Source organism: Augochlora pura, chromosome 1 (genome assembly GCF_028453695.1).
Source record: "Augochlora pura isolate Apur16 chromosome 1, APUR_v2.2.1, whole genome shotgun sequence".
NCBI classification, from domain to species: Eukaryota; Metazoa; Arthropoda; class Insecta; order Hymenoptera; family Halictidae; genus Augochlora; species Augochlora pura.
The window spans coordinates 20,239,470-20,263,141 of record NC_135772.1 but is presented as its reverse complement, the minus strand read 5'-3'; the positions used below and the strand labels follow the sequence as shown (position 1 = coordinate 20,263,141).

General features: G+C 43.5%; 1 protein-coding gene across 1 annotated transcript in view; it reads left to right on the top strand.

The window, feature by feature from the left end:
* Positions 1-23,672, top strand: part of Nrx-1 (neurexin 1) — a 371,741-nt gene that overhangs the window by 22,030 nt on the left and 326,039 nt on the right. The window contains 1 exon segment of the mRNA XM_078182335.1: positions 4,873-4,920. Coding sequence (XP_078038461.1) covers positions 4,873-4,920 — 48 coding nt within the window.

The following is a 23,672-nucleotide window of genomic DNA, read 5'->3' as shown; positions in this document are numbered from 1 at the left end:
GGCGGACGATGCGGTCTTCGAGATATTCATGATTCGGGGGAAGAACACGCTTCTTCCAGGGAGGCAAGCACGGTTTTCCCTAGCCCACGGGGCGCGCAACCGAAGTCGGCTACGTGTTCACCGGGTAATTTTATGCGGAACATTTTCGTAAACTGGCACGCCGCACTACAACCGGCGTTGTATATAATTCAGGGAAACGATGTAAAGGGCCGCGCTTTATCGCCGGGCTTGTTCTTCATCATCCACGGAATACATTTTTCAGATTCTCCCGACGTTCGAAACCCTGTAAATCATATTTTTAATACAACGCCCGACGATTCACGTTTTTTTTTTTTTCGGGAAATTTCGTTCCACGAGAAGCTCCGCGCGTTCCCGTTTATCGTTTTCAAATAATTTCTGTTCGTTCTTCGAATTCTTGCGGATTTTTAGCTTGAAAGTGAATTATTTCTCGCTGAAATATATTTTCGCTGGAAATAATATAGCTCGCACCCTCGTCAAAAGTAAAGATCGTAATTCACGAACATGAAAACTGATACCACTTTTTTTTCGGTCGACATAATGAAAGTCGAGCGGCGAGTAATTATACATAAATTTTTTTGTACCCCCCCACCCACCCGCCACGTTCACGGTATACCTTTGGTAAACCTTTGCAGGATAATATTACCTTTCTCCGTTAATTAGGAAGTCCCGGTATTACCTTCACATTTTTGACCCGCGGTGCACGCGCACCACTTATACGTAAAACCCTTGAAGGCAAACGTCATGAACTTTCCGCTAAAATCCCGAAGATTACTTTGAACAGATTAATTAGCCCGAATGCGAGATCCAGTTGATAACGGGCCGGCGACGTTAATTAAAAATCGCGGCCGTAATCGTGGCGCAAATAAATTCAGAAATATAATATTAATTTACGTTATAATATTATCGTATAATGTATATATAATATATTCACGTTATAATATTATATTGTAATACGTAATACATTTATATTGTAATATATAAATTTACATATAAATTTAGAAATATAATATTGTCGGAACTCGGTCGGTAGAATTTTATATTTCAGAATTATTGTGCGGCAAAATCCATAGATTCTTACCGATTGTTCGCGAAACGTATTCATCGGCATAAGTGTTAATTAGACGGCCGCGTTAATTATTAACCGAACAATCTCGAGCATTCCCGCGCGTTCTCTAAAATGCAGGATCCGCGACGAACGAGCCGCGTCCGGGCGACGGTATAGAATTCCGCGTTAGTTTGCCCGTCGCGCGACCCGTATTCCGCATAATCATTTTTTTTCTGGCAGAGTGGTTAGGTAATAATATAACGTTACAATATAAAAGCGGAGCGGCGATCGCGCATTATACAAGCAACGCTTACAATGGCCATTGTGAGGCTCGCGTGGCCCACCGGCGGCGTATGAAAAATATTATAGCGCATTCTTAGCCCCGGCGTAAAATCGGATTTATGTTGAAAAGGTTCGCGGGCCCGCGGAGAATGCGAGGAGCGGGGGCGCGCGCTCGCGTTTCAACAAGATTCGAAATAATGTAATCCTTGGGAAGACATAATTTCGAAGTTGCCGGCGCCGGGATTATTCGACTCGACGGCGAGTTATCAAAAAACTTTCATCTTTATTCGAGCTACTTGGCAACCTCGTAAAAATGGTCCGACTCCGATTTCCTTTTTACGCGCCGAGGCCGGATTTCGAAAATCCTCTTAGACCATACGCCCCCGCCCTTCGCTCCGGGATTCGAAAATTCCGCTTGCAGCGGAAATTTTGAGGACAGTCGAGCGATAGATAAATAATAGCAACATCCTACTTTAACTTTAGCAATATATTAATACAATAAAAAAATACTACTCCTATTTTATTTAATTATTTAGAGATAAAATTGGATTTAATGTTCCATACATGAAATTAAATGATTTTTATTTTTGAAATCTATTTAATCAAATTATATAATAATAAATAGAAGCTTCTAATCGACTGATATAATCTTTAATTTTCACGAAATAATAGAAAATGTAGTTGCCCCGAAATAAACGGTCCAAACGTCGCGAGTAGAAAATTCGTCGCCCAACCTGCAAAAATGAATATTAATGCTCGGTGTTTGCGCGGGCATGGCCGCCCAACCCTCGTTAATTACATTTCAACTTTTCCAATTTGCCTCCCGCTAAACATTGCCCCCCCCACCGAAACTTGCCGCTAATATTTCCTATTTACGCAAGACGACGCTATTAACATTGGCTTAAAAAAAAATACAAAACGAGTAATTAATAAAGATTTGGTCGTCGCCGTCGGCAAATAGTTCGCAAGTTTTGTGACGGCGGAGAGAAGAGGGGGGCAGGGGGGAAGTCTGGCTAATGGGCAGACTGTGATTCCCCGTGTATTTATGGCATATGCAAATATTTAGAGTGCAAGCAATTTCGTATCTCGGTTATAATTAACAGTGGAATTATCAAACCGGTCAAAATGGCTGCATTTTAATTTTTTTTTTCATTTACGGTACACGACATTATAAAAATGTTTCTGCGAGAGAGACGTTCAAACAGACTTCTTTAATTAAGTTAAATTATAATAAAAATATTATGCAACATAAATTCAATTTTGTCAAGATTATAAAATAATTGTCAATATATTATCAATAATATTTTCGAAATTGTGCTTGCCTTGTTTTAACATTTCCAAGGTATGAACAACGCGACTCTAAAAAATCTTAAACAATTTCACCGACCTTGCGTCCGAATTTCGCCGCTCCCATGCCGCGCGCTCAACCCTTTCCCGCGGAGGAAGCGCAGCGTTTCCATTGCTCCGGAAAAGTTGAGCGAAATTAAACCGTAGAAATTTGCCTTCCGCATTCGGATGGCCTCTTCAGGCGACGCGACGGGACTCCTGCATAATATTCGCCAGATTAAAAATTTCTCCTCTTATAAACTAATCGTTTCGATTTTACAAAACTCCATACGCAAATCGTCCCATATAATTTAAAAAATTACAGCACGCAACATAACGTATACCTTCTCTTCCTCCTCTATTGTTCAAATTTTATAAAACCGTACGAACGAAGCAACTACGAAAGCTATTATTTCGCTAACAAACACGTTCCGCTAACAAACAGGTGATTCGTGAAACACCTCCGCGCGCGCGCGCGCGCTCGAAGGGCTGGAAATAAAAGAAACGTTCGCAAGCTACTCCCGGCGCGGCGCGGTCTACATTAACAACAGGACGTCTGCGTTCGCATAAAAACCACCGGCTAGAAGTTTATCGTTGTCGTTGGAATAATTCCGCGGGCGCGGCGAGCTCGCAACAATGGTCTATACGACGTTCGGTAACGGGTTGAGGTGGATGCGGGGCAGGGGGACGGTAAAAAATATTTTAGCGGTGATCGTATCGTCGAAATAAAACGGGGTCCAATTAAAAGTCAACAACGCCGCCTACGAATCGTAGAATTAAATGCAATAGACGCGGGACAACGTTGCGAAAGTAATAACAGAGAGAGAGTCGTGCCCGGGAACCAACTTCCCCAATCTCGCGGCTTTTTTTTTTCGCGATCTGGACCAACGACCTTATCTACTCCGGGCGACAGCGGATGCGCGGGTGTTTTACACGATTCCGTGCTCTCACACCGTCGCGGCCGCTACCCTTTTGTTTATCGCGCGGTGCTCGGCTTCTGTTCGATGTCCCTGCCTCCGTCTCTCACCTTCTCGCCCACGTCCCTGACTTTTTGCTCTAATTAACCGTCCGGCCGACCAGCCAGTTTTCAAACCCGGGACTCTCTCGTCTGGCTGATCCGCCGTTAAGCTTTTTTCCCGCGGCCGTTTTTTCCAAACGACCTGCTCGCTAATTATTTCATCCTGATTTCCGTCCATCGAACGGTCATTTTATTCGCTTGTCGCGAAAATTGCCGTGGCCTTGTTCGATTCTTTCGTTTATAGAATAGTTTTAGTAAACAGTATTTATTATAAAGTATACAGAAATTTTCTATGTAGTTTGTTTAATGATTCCATGAACAAAGTAATGGATGGTTTCCTGATAATTTTAATCTATAAACCAAATGCTTAATATGACGAGATAAAATTTATTGCCTTAAAAATAAACTATCGTTTGAAAATATTTATTTATTATTTGATTATTTAAAAACATTTATTTATTATTTTATTATTTAAGAATAAGCCGGCAATTACGGGGAATAATTTTTCCGCGTCGAATCGTATCGTTTCGAATTGGGGCGCGGGGTCGGCGGAACGGTGAACCTATTAATTAGCGAAGTTGTCAAACAGATGGCGGTGTAATAACGGTCTTACGGCGCGACGATTCAGCACGGAGGAGTGGTAACGTGTCTCATCGCGGTGCGAGATATGACATGGAGGGCACGTATATAAGACGATAACACGGAGGAACGAAAATAGCAGGGTGAAAAAGGATTCGCCGAAATCGCGTTGTAAGCTCTTTGAAGATATCCCTCTTTCTCGCCCGGAGACACCGGGAAGGATCGTCGCGCAATCTTTTTTCGCCGTCGTAAATATTTGTCGAGCAGGGGTTGCGCGCAGCGAATTGTACCGCGACGTTTATTCGGCCGCGTAACAATTACATTTACAAAACGTGGAATTGTGCAGAGAAGGCGAATACGTTTACGAAATAACAGTAATAATTTGCAATTTACCCGTCGTCGATTTTACGTTGTTGTTCCATACCAATGTGCGTTCCACTACGTTCCATACGAGTAACCGAGTAAGTCAAATCAGCAGAACTCTCTCGTAGATCGAAAAATGGCGGATGGAACGACAAACGTGAATTCGATCGGGTAATTAATTCTTGATTATAATTAATTTGATGGCGGAAATGTAAAAACAGATATTTTGCTGTTTCAGTGCGGTGGATTTCCATGTATCGAGAACGTGAAACGCAAGTCGCCAAGGGTGAGTTTCCGAGCACATTTCAAAAGTAACTATTTAAAATGAAACGTGGCAACCGAATTCGCGGGTTCGCCGCGTAAAATTATTTATCATTGCTGCGTACAATTATTTATCGTTACTGCTTCAAATTTCTAGGATTATGGGTACGATTAATTTTCTATAAGATAAAAGCTATCTATTGGCGTTTTATAGCTATATATATGGACGTTTATGAGGACATTTAACCTGAGTGTGTTTAGGGTAATTTATGAAATAGGTTAGCAACTATTATACCTCGGACATTACGAAAAGAAGGTGTTCTTGGACTTATTCTATGAAAAATTTCCATGACGAAAGAAGTCGTCTTCCTGACGAGATATTTCGTTGTAATCGACTATCAGGTTAAGGAAAAATTTCAAAAATCTTTCGAAAAGCCCTGACCACCTCCTGCGAAAATAATCACCGGAATTGGCCGGCGCTCAAGTACTGGCCATTTCGACGCATCGAAATGGTCAACGGCCAGTCGGAGGAACAGGCAAGAGAGCCACGACCGGCTGCGAAGACGAACGCAGGACGATCGGGGGGGAGGTAGGACGCATTCCCTGCGTGGTGCGGTGCGGCCACGTTACATTCGATCCGGTACGACCCGAATTGCTATTTGCAAGCAGCGCGAGGCCTCTGCATACATGCATCGAATGCGCGGTTAATTACGATCGTGTGTGTTCGCTGGCAACCAAATGAACTCGAGGAGAGAGCGGCTCTGTCCGCGAGGCGAGAGACGAGACGAGGCGACGCGAAACGCCCCATGTCGTCCCGTTATCGAGATTCTATTAATTGGATCCCGAGTAATTTGATTACATAAGAAAGTCGCCTGGAATACCCACAAATTCGTCTTGCAAAGCTTCTTTCCCGAGCCTCGCAGACGGGAGACGACAGAGCAGAATAGAAACAGAACCATAGCCAGCTATCAGATCGCTATAGCTAGAGACTGACTCGTATAGTCTGGCTCCTGACCTAAGTGGCGACAGTGGTCTCGCCGCGTCCTCCCGGCTAGGGACTGTCAACACCCCCGCGCACTGCCAGCTATAGCTGGAATTGATGTATTGTTCTTGGATAGCACTGGGATCGAGTTCGATATATGTACGCTAGGATGGCCCTTGTGCGTTGCTAATTATCCGAAAATTAATCCTTTGCCGTCGCGTATCTACCCTCAGCTACCGAACCTTTTTACCGTCCCCTTTTTCTCTCAGGCATCACAGCTAGAAATCATACTATTCTCATACTGTATTCAACCATAAATTAACTTACAGTTTCTCTGAACGAATCAAAATGTCTAAAGAACCTGTTCACCCATGTCCAAATTTAATAAAACCGCAAAGGGTTAAAATTATACCGCTCCCAAAACTCCGATACAGTCCTGTTTTTCTTTAAAACACGCCGTCTTAAAATATAACTGCTAAGCCAATTATTGCCTAGTTAAAATCTCAAATTTCTTCTAAAAATTTTAAACTCTCCTAAATTCCCGATCGATCCGATTAAATTCCGTAGGAAAAAGTGCATATCAGCGTTTCGCGCATACCGGACGCTATTATGCCGCGGCATATTCGAGCGGATTAGGGGGTGAGCCATAAAGAATGAACGAGGGGGTTAACAATGTAGGGGGCGCGGGACGAAAATGAGCGAGCTCTAAATTCCGTGCGGCCGGATAAGAGAAAACATCGACGGGGAAGGGGGAATATGGTTCGAAGAAGTAGAAAGTCCGCGGGACAATGTTCAGCGCGGCCCGGTATCTACGTGCACGCGGTGCATACGACCGCATTGCGTCAGATGCATCGTACGCCCGGTGCATTAGGCGCGGAATAACGATACGTCGTTTCGTCGCCTGAGCGTGCCACCATGATTTGCTCCGGAGCAATAATATTACACGCTCCCTGCAGTCTATTTTACGCCTGACACCAGATTCCTGGCAAACCCTCGAAATGATTTTAGACGTTGTTCCGACACGGTCGGGGCGACTCCGCGCGAACATTCCGCGAATTTTAACGCTGACGAATTGCTCCCTGCACTCTCGTCCCTTCTGTAGTTTAAAAACTCGCGTCTGCTGACTGTTTAAAAACCCTTTATCCTTTCGTGAAAATGCAGAGATTTAGATTATAATTTGTCACGCTCGGATCTCGACAGATATTACGTGAAAATTTGCTGGATCGGTATATTTTATATATTGCAGTTTAATTATTATAATGGAAACGTTTATTGAATGGAATAAGCCTTTAATACCTTCGCAATGTTAATATTATAGCATTGTTAATCTTTATCGCTGTTAATATTATCTTTGTCACTAATAAATAAATATATCGTCAAATGAACTAGTCTCCCGTGAAATATTGACGCAGCAGAACGATATTATTTAATTCTTAATTCTAAACGAACGTGACAGTTATCTGTGAACATTTTTCTACGCAGTACTCTATCTAATTAGTACCTAGCCGTGCTAATAACTTTTGTTTAAAACGCCGTAGACTCCAGCGGAAACGTAAAAACAAACTGTGGATCTTGATTAAAGCAACGCGAGCGCCAAGTCCGCGTGAATTATATGGAAAAAACAAACGTGCCGCCCAAAATGGCGGCTCTCAATTGTCCGTGCCCATAAACCTCGCATTCAAACATTCTAACAATACCCATAATACCAGCCCCACCTGCTAGCTAATTGTCCATTGTGAGCCGGTCTATCAATGAAATCGTGGAAATCTGTTAGGTTGGGTAACAAATGACCATTTTTCTTTCCGCTCCTATTCTGTCCGTTCTGTTTTTTTCCGTTGCTCCGCACCGGCGGCTTATGTGAAAATAAGTAGTCAAGAATATTTTTAATTTATCGATTCTCAATCGAACAATTATACCAAGGATTCGTCGCATTCGTTGCACGCAATTTTGCTATTATATTATTATATGTACGTCCTAATGGAACTGTTAGTTTAGAAAAATCAGATGTCTATTCGTCGATTAATATCAACGAATTTGCATTCGCAGAAACGTTGACAATAACGATAAAAATAATTTCCTTCCGCAGTGTACGTCGTCACCCCCCGGTTGTAACTTTCAATTTAGAAAAATCGGATTTCTATTCGATTCGAAATCGCTGTCGAATTATCGTCGAAAACATTACTCGCAGAAATATCCGCAGCGAGAGTAATTTTTGCTCGCATTTCGAACACGATTCCATTTCGTTCGGCCGCCGATGCGTCACTCGATAAAAGAACCCGATTTTTATTCGTTTCCAATAGCCGTCGGTTCGCGTTGTAATTTTTCGATTCGTGCGATAATCCACGACGACGAGTTAAATAATTATTAAGCTAAATAATTCAAGGCAAATAATCGAAGGCAAATAATTCCTCCATTTTCTTAAACGTAGTCTAAATGGTTAACCACCGAATTATTAGCAAACGCGACGATGAAAAACGATTAATGAAGCATTCGTCCGCAGAAGCGTTAAGAGACGACCGAATGAATTATAATTTCGTGGGAAAAAGGGGGTCGGGCATAAGTGACGAGGAAATTAATTTTACAGCGATATGGATTCAATCCTTGTTTCATTATTCATCGCTGGCAAAGTATAGTTCCATTAAAAAGAGATTAAAAGCTACTTGTACAAAAGCGACGTAAAAATAGAACGAGGTCCTTTGAGATAGATTCTGATCTGATGCGTTAAATTTTCAGGCCGCCCATAAGCCCCTATTCCGCTCGTTAAATGAATCCCCTTTTCACTAGGAAAATCATTTCTCCGCTGGCGGCGTGTACCGTGTGTACGACGTTCAAACGATTTTTTGGCAAACCGACGGAAATTCCCGTCTCCTCCGGCGGAACAAACATAATTATGAAACGTTGCAAGACGCGACGCTCTCTGCATGTAAATTACAATGCATGGAGCCAATAATCGTTATCGTTAAAATAAAAACGTAACCGTGGCATTTAATTTATAAAAATAATAGAATAAATAGAAACGTTTTTACGTCATACGTTTTTCCATTGATAATAAGAGACACACGTACGTCGAGTTAAAAAGGATTGCAAAATAACTTACCCCGAGACTGGAATATAGGGTGGAACCGACGCGTGGAAGGGGCGGGGGGTTAAACTCGATCCTTCGTTTCAGCGGGCTTCGCCGTTTACAATATCGCGGAATTTAAGCTGCATCATAATTTCGCAACGCTGCCCGTTCCGCTCCTTTTTCCCGTACTCGTTAATATCCCGCTGATTAAAACGCCATTGTACACGCTGTTGTAATAAAGATGCCCGACAGCCGCGTGACACAAAAGCCAGCCACAGGGGCAGTCTTCCCGGCTGCGTGCGGGTCGATCGATATCGCGCGATAGGTCGATGGACGAAATCCGTCTCCCCACTTCCACCCCTCGTCACTCTAAAATACTCCCTCCCTCTCTCTCTCTCTCTTCCTCTCCATCTCTCTTTCTATCCGTCTGTCTATTTATCTATTTATCTATTTATCTATTTATCTACCTATATATTTATCTATGTACAGTTACTCTCAAAAATATTCTGAAATTAGTATAACTTCGACTTGCACGCCATATATTTAAATAAATATAAATCACAAGGGAAGAAGTGCTATACAGTACATTAAAAGAAATTATATAAATATCAAAAAAGGAACAGACTTTCCATTTAATTTCACAGTTCAACGATACACACGTTCCAGGAAGTATAAATAATTTTGGGAGCCACAGTGCATAGTATATCCGTCTATCTATCCTACCTGTGCACACGTGTGTGCACGTGTAGCGTACTGTTAATCGATTCGACGGAAATTACGTGTCCACTTTGGCGCTCGTTGCCAGTTTTAAAATCCGCGTGCCTGCAAAGTGAATCCCAAAGTCGTTCGGTTAACTAACCCTGTCGATTCTTGGGACATCCAATACCGCAGCCGGCCGTCGCAAGAAAGGAGCAAATACGTTTCGAGGACGGTCTGGGGGGGAAAAAAAGGTCCTCTCTACCGTCGATTCGTAATTGCGAAATTTTTTTGCACTCCGCCGGAGCAACTTGTCGCTGAAAAACGATACGAAGTAATGCGGGCGTAATGGTTTTAGAATAGCCGTAGATTACGCGGGCTTTTGATCCTTGATTGCTTGGACGATTGTTGCTGTCACGATCGGTAAATAGATTGAATATTTTTATTTTCACCTATGAAATTTCACCTATAGAATTCGGCGAATAAATTATTTTTAAAATAGTAGTACATGGTTAAATGCCGCAATTATTAAATTAATAATTATTATACCTCGAATTAGATGCATATATTATAAAAATTAATATTTTCACATAAAACGTCAATTCTCATTCTCCAATACCGTTTCGTATTCGTCGAAATAAAAAGAAGCTTCGATTGTTAATTAAATCGTGCAATCCATTTATTCTTATTCAACGCAAACGCTGATAACAGAAATGCATCGCCGCAATTGCAACCAGGCTCGAGTATTATCGCCGACGTTGATATTTACATCGGAGAAAATTGAATCGCTGCGAGCACAAAGTGCAAAATTATTGCGCCGGGCAAGCCTTCGACGTTTATACTTTGCTTATGGCAGCGCGGCGCGGCGTTCCTTTCTATTTACCGGGGGCTGTCTCGCGAGACGTTTTAAAAGGAAAGGGTTTGCGAGTTCTCCGGCTGTTTTGACGTTCTGAAAATTTACCAATCTTCTTCATTCGGCCGGCGAGGCTCCTCCCGGCCCGTCTCCACTCGAAAGGGTAAAGGGTAACGGAACGAGGTCGGAAGAAGCGCCGAGCATCTTTGACAAAGACTACGCAGAGGATGACCAAGTGACCCGCTTACGCTTATTGCACAAGCCTGCAGAGAGACGCCGTGAAATTTGTCCAGATAAAACTCCACCGGTTTCCAATTGCCGTCGCTCTCCGCGCGATTCCACCCCCTCGTATTTATGTTTCCAAGGGGAGAGTCGCTTGTCGCATCTTATTTTGCAATTTGCGCTGGCAGGCGCGCGGAACGCGCAACTCGAAAACTTTGGTCGACCAGTTTGATTCATCTCCTGGTCGAAGCACGTTTCCTCGACGAAAGTATAGGTCTTCGTGCAGTGTGTGTTATCCGACTCTAGCGAGCCTATAGCAAACGCAGTAGATTGATAAAACAGACATTGAAACCAGGGAAATTTTGGCTATTTATCTGCCCTTTGCAATAGCTTCTTTTATTACATAAAAATTGTCTACTCCATTCCTAGATTTACAGGGTACAGAAATTATAGCGTACGTCATATTAAAATTGATATTCCACGCACGCAATCGACTCTTCGAAAATTCGTGGACGGGGAGGCCCGGCGATTAAAAAGCAATTAAAGAATCGCCGAGCGGATCCCGTCGAAATCGCGACGCAAAGCGAACGCCGGGGAAACTGGTCGGAGCGCAGCATCGACATCATTTTGTAATTACTTCGCCGTCTGAAACCGTGTCGTTCACGGAAATTACAAACTTTAATACGGTTCCTTGAGAGATAAGTGGTTCGCGTTATGCAACGGGGCACAATCTGTTCCTCTGTATTTCTGGTACTGTTAATTGCTACTCCTGCATCATGTTATAAGGCGATTATGTACATAAGTATTGCTGGACCTTAATCCGCCGTTGCCCTGTATTCCCGGGCGCCGAGGTAAAATAATATTCCGATTCTGTTGGTTACAACAAACGTACTTAGTCAACAGATTACAACGTTGTTACTCCCATCGGACCATTGTTCTAAATAATGTCGCGACGGTTTTTTAAATCCATTGGACACCGGTCGATTGTCAACAAAATTCGCGGATGTCGATTCAATATTTTCACACGATATCACAGTTCCGTATGAACAACTTATACTGTGCAATTAATGTTTTAATAGCAAAGACTTTTAGTTGCAATTATTTTGCACTTTTCCTTTTTAAAAAGGAATTTTTTGCTGACTCAAAATGGCTTTTGGATTTAATGCTACTAAAAATTGTACAGACAATATACTATCGATTTCAGTATCTTGCAAATATTCCTGTACATTTGTTCTTTCTAATGGGATTTAACGAAGAGACTGCTCGAATTTCGCGAGAATTCCAGCGATAAAATCGAAAGTGGAGAAACAGAGACGTTCGTTAATTAACGTAGAGATCGCGGGTAGAATGGTGCGAACGAGTGTAATCCAAGTCGTTGGACCACTTTTCCAATTGAATCTTTCGTTCGGCCTTATATACAGATCAACCGTAAGGCGTGCTTATGATATCAGTAAATTCGATCTGGATCCAGTTAAGCGCAGAGATCGAGCCACTCGATATTTGATACCGCTTTAACTTGCTCGACGACATAATCTACCCCCCCCTCTCTCTCTCTTTTTCTCTCTCCTTTTCTCTCTGTTAGAGCAACGTCGAGAACAGTTAGCGAAACTGGAGAAAAGAATCTTGACAATTCGAGGCTTCCCCGGCTCTTAGCCCAGAATTGCAAGTGGGCTCCCGATACGCGCGTATCGAGATCTTAGAGCTCGTCTAAAGAGATCGAAACAAGGACGTCCCCCGGCCCGTTTTCCTTTACTCGGCGAAAATCTGGGATTACGGTGATCCTCTTAGGAGAAGGGACACATGCAGTGAATGACTGCCATTTCGGCGCAGGATGTTTTCCTTTGAAGTACTACTGCGCGACGGCCTTGCCCTCCTCACGGTTTAACCATCCCCGTACTCGATATTCTTCGGACCAACTGAATTCTACGGCCCGTGACCGTCCGCTTTTCTATGGAGTCGGCCATGTAAATGTACCCGGTGAACGTGCGCGCGTGTCCTGCGGAAATCTTTGCTCACTTTTCACGCTGGTTTCTGGGGAATACTGGCGACTTGTAAGTAATTATGTTATATAGTTTAATTACTTAATTATATTATAGTTAGTTAATTTAATTATAGTTAGATAATTATATTATATTATCAATTATATTATATATATGATGCTTATGCAGGTAAAAATATAGATGTGGTTTTTTCTTTGTGAAAGGCTGAGTTAAAATGTTTCAAATGTCGTACAGCGAACATTTTCAAGACGTTTTTCAAAATTCTCTGACATCCCAGTCATCGATACCAGCGAGACAGCTCGGCTCATCCCATAAAAGACCGCGGCGTCTCGCAATTAATCCTCCGGTTCCCACAGACCATATTACCAGCCATCGGAAAGAGGAACTATTGATTTTCCGATCCGTTTCCATCGGTCGCGTTACCGCGTGCCGGTCGGCTGGACAATAACCGGCACGAGGGCGGGTCCATTAAAAACCATGGGCAGCTTATGGGTAGGCGCGTCATAAATCCTGCGCGAAATGTTGCGGCTAAACGACCTCCGGAGGAAGACGCAACGTTGGCAAGATCGATCGGGTAGAAAGGATTGCGGCGGGGGCCACTCTTCCGAAGGATTCGTAACACACGCCGCGGCATGGAAAGTGGGTTGTGCGCGGAGGGGGGGAGTAGTGTCGGCCGACGGAATCGTTAGCAGAAATGAAAACAAATTGCCTTTGGGTGGGCGGTTTCCTCCGGGGAGAAAGAGAGAGAGGGAGAGATAGGGGGAGAAAAAGTCGAAGCTGCGGCAACATCGTGATTTGACAAATGGCGTATGATAAAAGTGAGGCGGCGTTCATTAAGGGAAATGGTTCGCCCCGGTAATGCGACCAGCCCTCTTCTGTCGCGCTCTGCCACCCTCGATCATAAAACCGATGCATTGTAAACAAGTATCGGCGCGTCGGACCACCCCCGCGTTGCACCACCACCGCGAGCGCGCGCTGCGACGGCACTCGCAACTTTATGTCCTGCGGGTTAAGTGCGCTTTTAACCCTTTCAGCGCTAAGATTCGAAATTCGTGCTCGCGGATCCAGCTCCGGGATTACGTTTTCACGGCCGCCGCATGCGAATGCGGCCACGCGGACACACGGAACGTAACGGCCTCAATTATTTCGGCTGCTTTTAACCGTTTCACTGCCGCCCCGATCCTTTACCGGGCTTCGGCCATTTTTACCCTCCTTTTTGGAATTTTGATGCGCCGCGAGAACGACAGAGGGTCGCGCATCTCTGCGCGAACTCTCGCGGTCTTCGCGGAATAATTGGAGGACATCGGGCGAGTGCAGAGAGTTGGCTCTGAATTTCGAGCGACTTTTGACAACAATTTTAAATCGTCTGCCAAGGTGTAAATATATAGTATTTTATATTTTATAGATTTATAGTGAACAAAAATATTTTAATTATCAAAATTTGATTTAGAATCGCTCAGTTATGCGGAGAAATGGATAGGGGTAGTTTTAAGACAGCGACACTATTCTCGTAAAATTTTGATAAAATCACAGCATTTGCTTCAACCAATTTAAAACAGAGAAAATTGAATTGTATGATATTAAATACGGTTTTAACATTCTTGCATCTCGGGGAACCTAATTCAATTAGGGAGACGTAATAAATTAGTATAAAAATGCTCGGGTAATTTCGACGGAATTTAACGTTGACGGGGTGCTTCCTGAAGGTTTTTTTAACGCTGAATCTACCACCGTTAGTCAAATGACCGGTTTCGCAGCTTTTATTTCCTAATTATTGAAATTGTAAAGCTGCTTCCATTCGGAATCGTTGAATATATCTCTTTATTTAGAAACGCGTTATTTATAAAAATTGTGCGATACATAAATGAACCCAATTTCATAATTTTCATAAGGCAATTCTCGTTGGTCGATTTTAGACCTCGGTAATTCCAGCGCCAAGAAAAAACCCCCGATTTTACGGGATTTTCGCGACGCCGAAAATCGCAGATTTAATGTCCCCGTGTTCGGTAAATTGCCGCATTGAAATTTTACGAAACGAATTAGGTCGATGCTGACGTTCGAGCTCCCGTGTTAAAAGCTCCCGTGTCATTTTATTGTATACCGGGCCGCACGCTATTTTCGCTCGAAGATCTTGCTCCAAATATTTGTTCGCGTCGAGCGTTTTCTTGCAGCGTCTCTTTGTCGACGCCCCTTTCGACTGCCGCGCCGCCTGTACGCCGCCGACGAAATTATTCTCTCAAATTCGGCGATTAATTTTTATGCAAATTTATCGCGTTCGTTCAATGATATTAGATTCCACTATATGCAACAATATTAAAAGTATATTCCATGCTTTATTATATAATTTAACTTCCTCGATTTTAAATTAGTTACAGCGAATTTTATCAAAATTTCTATTTTATGCGGCGCCGTTCAAGGCGTCCACTTTCGCAATTTTATTTTACCGAGAATCCACGGAGAAGCTTCAAACTCCGCACGCTACGGCAATATTAAAAGGATAACGGATTAATCCCTGATACATCCTCGGCTGTCGCGACCCGATAAATTCTCCCGGCCCCATAAAACAGATCGAGAGCTTCGCCGGAACTCGTACGTCCTCCTTGGAACAAATTTTGACGAAGCCCGTGGAGCTCCGCGGACCAAAATCCACTTTTCCTCGCATCCTTGCAGCAGCACGGGGCCGCGGGGATCCTGGTTCAAATGCTTCGAGTCAGAGGCAGGACGTGAACGCGGGAGAGTGGTTTTTATTTTTAGGCGAGGCACACGCTGTACCATAAGGGCCGGGCGAATCCTTTGAATCTTCGTCCACTTGCGGACGAAGTCTGACAGTTTCCGCTGCGGTCGCTCCGAGCTAAAATAATTCATCAAAGGAAGCAATTAATGGACTGCGGATGCGAAAATAGTAAAGAGTTTTCGGATGCTGACAACGTTATTATTATTCTTATAGAATACTGTTGAAATTGTGGTGGAACATTTTAAGATATTTTAAGAATACGATAGATTAAAATATGTTCCGGAATAAAAACTTTTCCAGTGAATTTTTGAGGTTACGGTAATGTCACAAAATTCCCTTAAAAAATAATTCATACCGTTTCTATCTCCAAGAGATAAAGTAAAATTTTAAGTTTAGGTTAACGTTATCGTCGCAGTCCGACATTAGGATTTATAATATTCGCGAGAACCAGAGGCAGCGACTCAACGTCGCGCGCGGCGAGACAAAACGGTGTCGAAAGGCGGAGCGCTTCATTTCACCCTTGCAAATAAAATGTTGCAAGTTGTACCGTGTATTTTCCATGGTGTTCTCCTTGTCGCGACGGGTACCGGTTCTCGTTCCTGTTCGCGACATAATGTAGCGCGCCCGCCCTCAAAAATCCCGCGGCGGCCGCCACTTCCGACTTTCGTTCCTTCTTTTTCACCTTCCTCCTTTTTTCTTCTCTCGTTTACACGTCGTGTTCTTTCGAATGAAAGTGTCGCGCGGGCGCAACGACAAAAAAAGAAAACCGCCGCGCAAACAGAAGAAGAAAAATGCGGACGGAAAGGAAGAAAAAACGGAGCCCCGTCTCACCCCCGTCTCACCCCCGCCTCGCCGCCGCCGGATTCCCTGGTCGCCGCGGAACGCCCATTGTCCGGCGCGGGGTTTCATTCCGCGGAAATTCAGAGAGGTAAGCCGCCTTTTTTAGCGCGGCTCGAAGGCGCCTCCTTCCGACCAATTAATTTGCATCCAACAATGTTTTTAAGTCGGCTACGTCGCGAGAAACTGCTCGCGGGGCCACGGTCTTTTGTGCCCGCGGCTTTCGGGAAACGAATTTGCTGGATTAATCCGCGGCGAAGGGCTCCGCCGTTCTTAGAACGTCGGACGATATTAGGCGAGTTATTACGGTTACGACGTTTCTTATCCTTCCGGTGCTCGACGAAAATGAACAGTTTCCCTTCGTCAAAATGTCTGCCTTTTTTACACCATTTTTACGATTAACCACTCGGCCGCGTCAATTTATTTCGAAGATAAATTTTGTTACGCGTTTTATCGATCGCAATGAGTATAGTCTCGTCGACAATTGCTCTAGTATTACCCTAAACTGTGCGAAATTTATGAATATGTTTTATAAATATTTTAAACTAGATCGTAGGAAAAGTATTTTTCTCGTAAAATGTAAAATTGCTATTTCCTTGTGACGTGTATACTCGTCGTACGCAGCTGACAGGTTAATAGACTGCGGAGTTTATTATAATAAAAATTAGTAGACGAGGGATTCGATACTGTTGGCGTGTTAAGGTTAATTCGTTCATCCCATTGCCGTTCCATTCTCTTCGCAGTTGTATTATATATCACGAAACAGTCACGCGAGAAACGTGACGCCAACGTGGGGGGTCAAGAGGCGTGGCCTCCACCGCGTCGACGCTGCGCGCCCGTTAATTCCGAGGGCTCGCGCAGCGCATTCTCTCTGGCCGTGTTTCAACGCGAGCCTTTCGACTGCATTATCAGCGCTCTGGATCCGCGCGCGCGAAAGCCAGAGAGAGGAATTTATGTTTCAATCAATTCCTGCCGCGGTTGAATTCCACGGCAGGCAGTCGGGTAGCAATCAGACGTCCCCATCAACGGGTACTTTCCCGATGATGCCGCAATCGCCTCGATAAGACCCACATTACACCCGGGAATTATGCATTCGACGCGATAAGATCCACATCGCGCGCGCGGAAATTTCAGCGATCGGCGGATCCCCCGGCAGCGGCCTCTTCAGCCTCGCTCGCAGAGGCCCGCTTGCTCCAGCGTCCTCGAGCCGGAGCCGTCGCACGGCCCGCCGTTTCTCCGATTCTCTTTCTTCATTCATCCCCGATGATCGGCCCGCGCGAACCGTCTCTCCGCTGGCCCCTCATCCCCGGCCGAGCCAACAGCACAAATCAGCTTTATGCAAATCACCGAATCTCCGCATAATGTGCCCCGTAAGCCCGTCTACGGTTGTCTTAGCTCTTATGGAAAATGGAGGGCAGACGTCGGGGAGCGACGACGCCGTCTCTCGTCTTCGCCTTATCCAAGGTATAATTCGGACGGCTCTCGCCTCCCAGAAACCACCACCACCACCACCATCATCCCCGTTCACGGAATGTACACACGCCAGTAGCGTCGCGGGAACTTCGTTTTCTTCGGGGCAACACACATGTCGCCGGGAACTTAATTATCCGCGTGTAAATATCGCGAAAGACCTCTTCGCGGAAATGACAACTTCCTGCTGCGCTATTCTTCGCTCCTCTCGACATATACTTTTGAGGAAAATTTAACTCCTCTGGGAATCTCGCAGATGGCTCGTCGGGGATTCCGCTGGAATTCTGTTAAATATGAAAAAAACGTATATAAAATAAAAGTATTGTACATAAAGAGGATAAAAGAAATAAAAATTGTTTGGTACTGTTATTAAAAATATTACGGACAAATAATTGCTAATCAAGGGGTTAGGACTGACGATATTAAAAATACTGCATTTATGCGAAAATGCGGGGAAGATGTTCCCGCGGTATATTTTCGTAAGGATCACATTTTTCAATAAGGGCGAGCCCGGGTGAGGAATTAAAGCGGGTCACTTTGGATGCGGCGCCGGTGTCAGGGATCGAAATCTTGATTCTTTTGGTTGAATGGAATTTCTCCCTCGGGAATATCTTAGCTGGCACGGATTATCGGAATCCATCAAGCAGGGACTTATTCGTAATATCCAGCAGACTACTCTGGCATAGACGCGCGGATATCTGACGATCGGTTAAGAAAGCTGTGTATAAAGGGATTTTCTCTTGCAACGATGCCTGGCTCCTCACGTCACCGAAACCAAAAGCAAAGTTTTCCTGTAAAACTAGACCGGCGGACGTTCGTTAAAAAATTGTGGAAACCCGATCCTTCTCGTAATTGCGGCGTCGCGGGGCTCAGTTCACCTGGAATAATTAAGGGGATGTGATCCGGTCGAATGCAATCGAACGTATTGTATCACGCGCGTTTCGTTTCGTCTCGGCGGGCCCGGCGGCGCGAGTTTGCCGTCCGCATTAATTCCTGTCTCGTAAACAATTTCTTTGAGGTTACTAATCGACGAAGTTTGTAAACACACAGCTTGCAACGACCTCGATTAGTAAACACAGCTCGCGTAAACAGATTAGATCAATACCACCAATCCGTCGACTGTGTCCAGCGGAAAACCGGACCCCGCAGGTGATCGCTATTTTTAAACAGGTCTTTCCACGAATTTTAATAATAATTACTCCGTTTACTGTGATTTATTTCACAGCTACTTTGATTAAACTCTCTTTTCTTACTAATAAATTTCTACGCTAGACAGAAAATGAATGCCTATTTTTAAATACTATTTAATACGTAAAAATACAGAATTAATAAAAGAAAAAATATAAATAAAATAAAGACAATATTAATAAGATTTAGATATTATTGTTAGATGGGTAGAATTTGACTTTGTCGTGAAAGGTGCGAATATAATTTTTATATTTAATACGACTCGGTATTATAGGGCAAGGGATTAAATGATTTATGGTCGTCTACGACGTTTTGCATATTTTTTAATTATATGAAAACTTTTATACCGTTTCATGGAATAATCTGGAACGCTCTGTACAAATGGTGGAGCGAGGGTGCTCGTTTCTCGAAATGTACGCGATAATTAAAAAGCAAGGGTTTGATAACAACTCCGGCGTTATCTGTTATTGTATTATACTGCAACAACGACCGGACAATTTTCCAATTAAGATGGGAGAACACGCGTGTTAAGCCGGGAGGGTTGTCAACGCGTGACCAAAAAGAGTGAAAACGGTTTGAATTTTTGCGGATTTATAAATCGAGGCTGTTTCAATCAACGGGACCCCATTTATTCGCGCAAATGTTCTGTTAAAAACATACATATATACACATATGTATATACCATAATCTCGATGGATACGTTTCCGTAATTCATAACGTAAAATTATGTCATTTTCGCTGTTTGTTAAATGGATACATGAATTGTCGCCGCCTGTCACGTCGCAGCACGCTAAAACCGGACGCTTTCCGAACAAAAGCGGTAACAATAATTGAATATAATTATTGCATAATCCGTTGAACATCGAAGGTTTCGCTCGGGACAATGGTTATTAACTTTTGATTACATTGTACGTAGAATTACATTAATTAGTACGCGTTCGCAAAAATTTATTCCATCGAACTTTCCTTTCGATTCAAAATATTGTATAATTAAAATAAAAAATATTCCAAGATAAAAATTCACGTTTAATTTCTGGTTGCCGAGAGTTTCCGTTGTTGTTGTAATATCTCAAGAAAAATCTCGCTTCGGTTGACGGACGAGATTATTTAATTTGGAGAATTTAATTATCGTCCGAAACGAAAATGTAACATTTTAACCGGGCGAAACCGCCTGGCACAACCCGCGTATACTAACCGAGTGTAGTTGGACTTTGTTTCATAATGATTCAAACTTTTAATTATAGAGCTGCGCCGAATACGGTCTTGTCTGTACTAATTTTGCAAAATTCAATGGACCCTTCTGTGCTGGTGTAAATTCGCAAATTTAGTGGACGATAATAGTTCAGTGATTTCTAATTCAAAAACATTGCAAATAATTCGCTGATAAACTATTTAATTATTAAAAAATTCGTGTCACTCTATTCGGTTCGATGTCTCAAAATTTATGAACACGCAACACAAGCATTTTAACCTAAAACCTAGGAGAAATATTTTTGTCGATAAATAAAATTGATAATTAATACATATATAAAGATAAAATTATAAAGACGTATCAGATAATAAATATGAGAAAGAAAAGGCGTTCTACCAAGTTTACCTTACCTGGAACGAAGTCCAAAAGAGCAATGAAGTCAAAGTGGCACGAGGACAATAATTCCCGCAATCAGAAATTCGGAATTCGGCCACGGCGAAGCGAAACGAGAGCCACGCGATCGCGTTCTAATGCAAAAAGTTGGTTCGGTTGGTCGACCGGTGGAACAGTTAAGGGGGATGATTTCAACGCGACCTTCCGAGCAGCGTGTTTTCCTTGGGAGCGGTCCGTGGGACTTTTGCCCCTCGGAAATGTCGGAGGGGGGGATGGATGGGTGTTTCCACTGCCGAAACTCGAACGCGCGCTCGCTAATGACGTTTAAATCCATCCACGGATGACCCTGTAGATTCGAGATGCTCGTGAACTGATTACGTTACGTTGCGGAACGAACGTTGAAGTATCATCCGCTATTTCGATGCACCGCAGCGGCAGCGGCAGCGGCAGCGGCAGCGGCAGCGGCGCAGGCATTCCGGCCGGAATGTTCTTCGAATCAAATTTCCTTTCAATGAACGCCGCACACCGGCGCGCCTATCGATCTGCTCCAACTATCGCGAACAAACCCGAGTAGCTGAACAATTGGTTGACAGTTCTATTGTCACGTAGCCCGCCTCCTTAGATCTCCGTTTCACTGTCCTTAACCTGCCGAGTGGAATGGCCACTCAACTCCCTCCCTCTCTTACCCCCTACGTATCTGTCCGTCCGTCTGTCTACTTCTCCTCTCTCTCTCTCTCTCGCGCGCGCTCGAGGTCTTTCTCTGTCCGCCTCTCTTAGCACCTTCTCTCGGCAGGCTCGTAATTCTGTCTCTCTGTACTTTTGGAGAATCCTCTGGACTCCTTTAAGGGAGACTCGGATTGGACGGAAGTTTGCCACGTTGGATTTTACTTGCAGACCCCATCGTCCGATGCTCGAAGGTAGAATTCGATCGAGTCCCAGCTTAATTGATGGCTCCACGGGACGGCGGCTGTGACTTCTGGGTAAAAGGTGCTGAAACGATATTGGAGAGCGCAATTTTGACACCGTTCAGAAGTATAGTATAGTCCTGTGGCACTTCACTTTTACAGTCTTTACAGGATGTATTTGTGTTAATATCTCTCTAACTGTAGATTTTTATTTGAAATAATTGTTAGGTATTGCTTGTCGCAAAATTAATTTTTATATATTTAAGAACATTAGTCGAATTTATTGAATTTCTATTTCACGTAATTTTCGCGTCCCTTGGAACTGACAATTTTTTTAATTTACTCAGCAGAATTTAATTATCGGCAATTTTACTTTACTTTTGGAATTATTGTTAAGCTCTCCCGATTGAAAATTACAATTTTTATGTTCTCTGGAACATGTACAAAGCGTATTCATTTCGGTAGGATGTAATAAAGCTCCGCGCTAATTTCCACGTTAATAGACAATCGCAAAAGAGTCAGAGCAACAAAGGAACTTGTTTGATAGATTAAAAATAATTCTTCGCGCGAGGGTGCTCCAACAACAACGCCCGACAAAGAGACTTACTACCGAATTCTTAAGCCGGCGTAAGATGCTAATGAAATTGCCGTTTAATATTCATTATTGTTAAACATTCTCGAAAAACGTCGGCTTATAAATATACATAGGCCACTCTCGCCCTTTTTAGATAGTATCAATACAAGGAATATGCAGTTTATGTCGAATATTCAAAACGTATTCATGATTCTCCCCAAAAGACGAAGCAACGATTCTTCTCGTGCTCTTGTCAATTTTTAATAGAATTTACAAAAATAACATCTACTAAACTAGAAAATACTATTTTTTAGAATAACGTTACAAAATCATAAATTGTGTACGCAGCGTCGAGTGCAACGGTGAATAGTTGTTACAACATTTGCCGATTCCTCTCTCTCTCTGCCTCTATCGACAAATTCTGAGCAGCGAGCGTGGTACGTAGGCGAATGTGTCTACGTGTGTCTGATGTAGGAAGCGCGAGGGAGAGGAGAGAAGGAACGAGTGTCGTTCCATCGAGATTATTGATTTATCGGATTCCCTTAAACGATAGTTACTAGACTGCGGACTTCGTGCATTTACGACGGAAACGAACGGATCAAATACGAAACAACAATAACGTTTGGGGAATCCAAAGATACATCCTCGATTCCATTAAATAATTAAGGAAAGAAGGGAGTATCTCCACATAAGCTCCGTATCTTGGAAATAATTTAGGCAATATATATTTTCCATAAAAATCGGTGATCTGATAATTATAGTGTTTATAATTAATTCCCACTTGCAAATAGTCTTTAGAGACTCTAACCTGAAGGCTTATTTTTGCAATATCTCCATACAGCGTTTGGATAGCAGAATATTTATTTATATAATATAGATATATATTTAATATGGAACTATACTATACTAGAACTAGCACTATACTATTTAATATAGAACTATATTTAATATAGAACCAATGCCCTTGAAATAAATGTAATTGGTACATTGGACTATATATTATAAAAGAAAATGGAAAAGAGTGAAATAAGCAGAATAAAAAAATACCAAAAATAGACGCTCGAATAAGGGAGCCCGAAATCGGGCAAATCGCAGCTGTCGCGTAAGAAGCCCGCGCGACTCGTTCGGAAAAAGTTTCGAATCGCTCGATTTCCCGGGGACCGTCTCTCGCGCGCGCGCCCAAACGAGGCCACCGGCGAATATGGAAAAGATTCGAAGCGTTATCCATTATTTCTTAGATACGTGGCAACGCCGGCGGTGAAGTAAATCGCGCGAGTTTCATCCGAGGGATGTCGTAGGGCGAGGGTCCACCCCCGGCCGCCTGTCGCCCCCTCCTCCTCCCCCGTCCTCATCCTTTCCTGTCGAGACGGTGGCAATCTTCTCCGTCTTCGACGATCTGAAGATTTCCTCTCGATCTCGCGCCAAGATAGAAATGCTGTCTCCCTACCACCCTTCCTCCCCACTCGCCACCCTTCCTTCCTCATCTCCCACGGTTTCTTCGGGCCACCCCCAAGCAACCGGAGCGCCCACGCCAACTCCCCCCCCCCTTTCCCTCCCACGGCCGAAAGAGCCCGGCAAAGGTTTCACAGACCTCCGTCGTTCTCCACTTCTTCTCTTTTGCCCTCCGTCGTCGTTCGACTCATCCTCGATTTCCTCTATACGCCGGC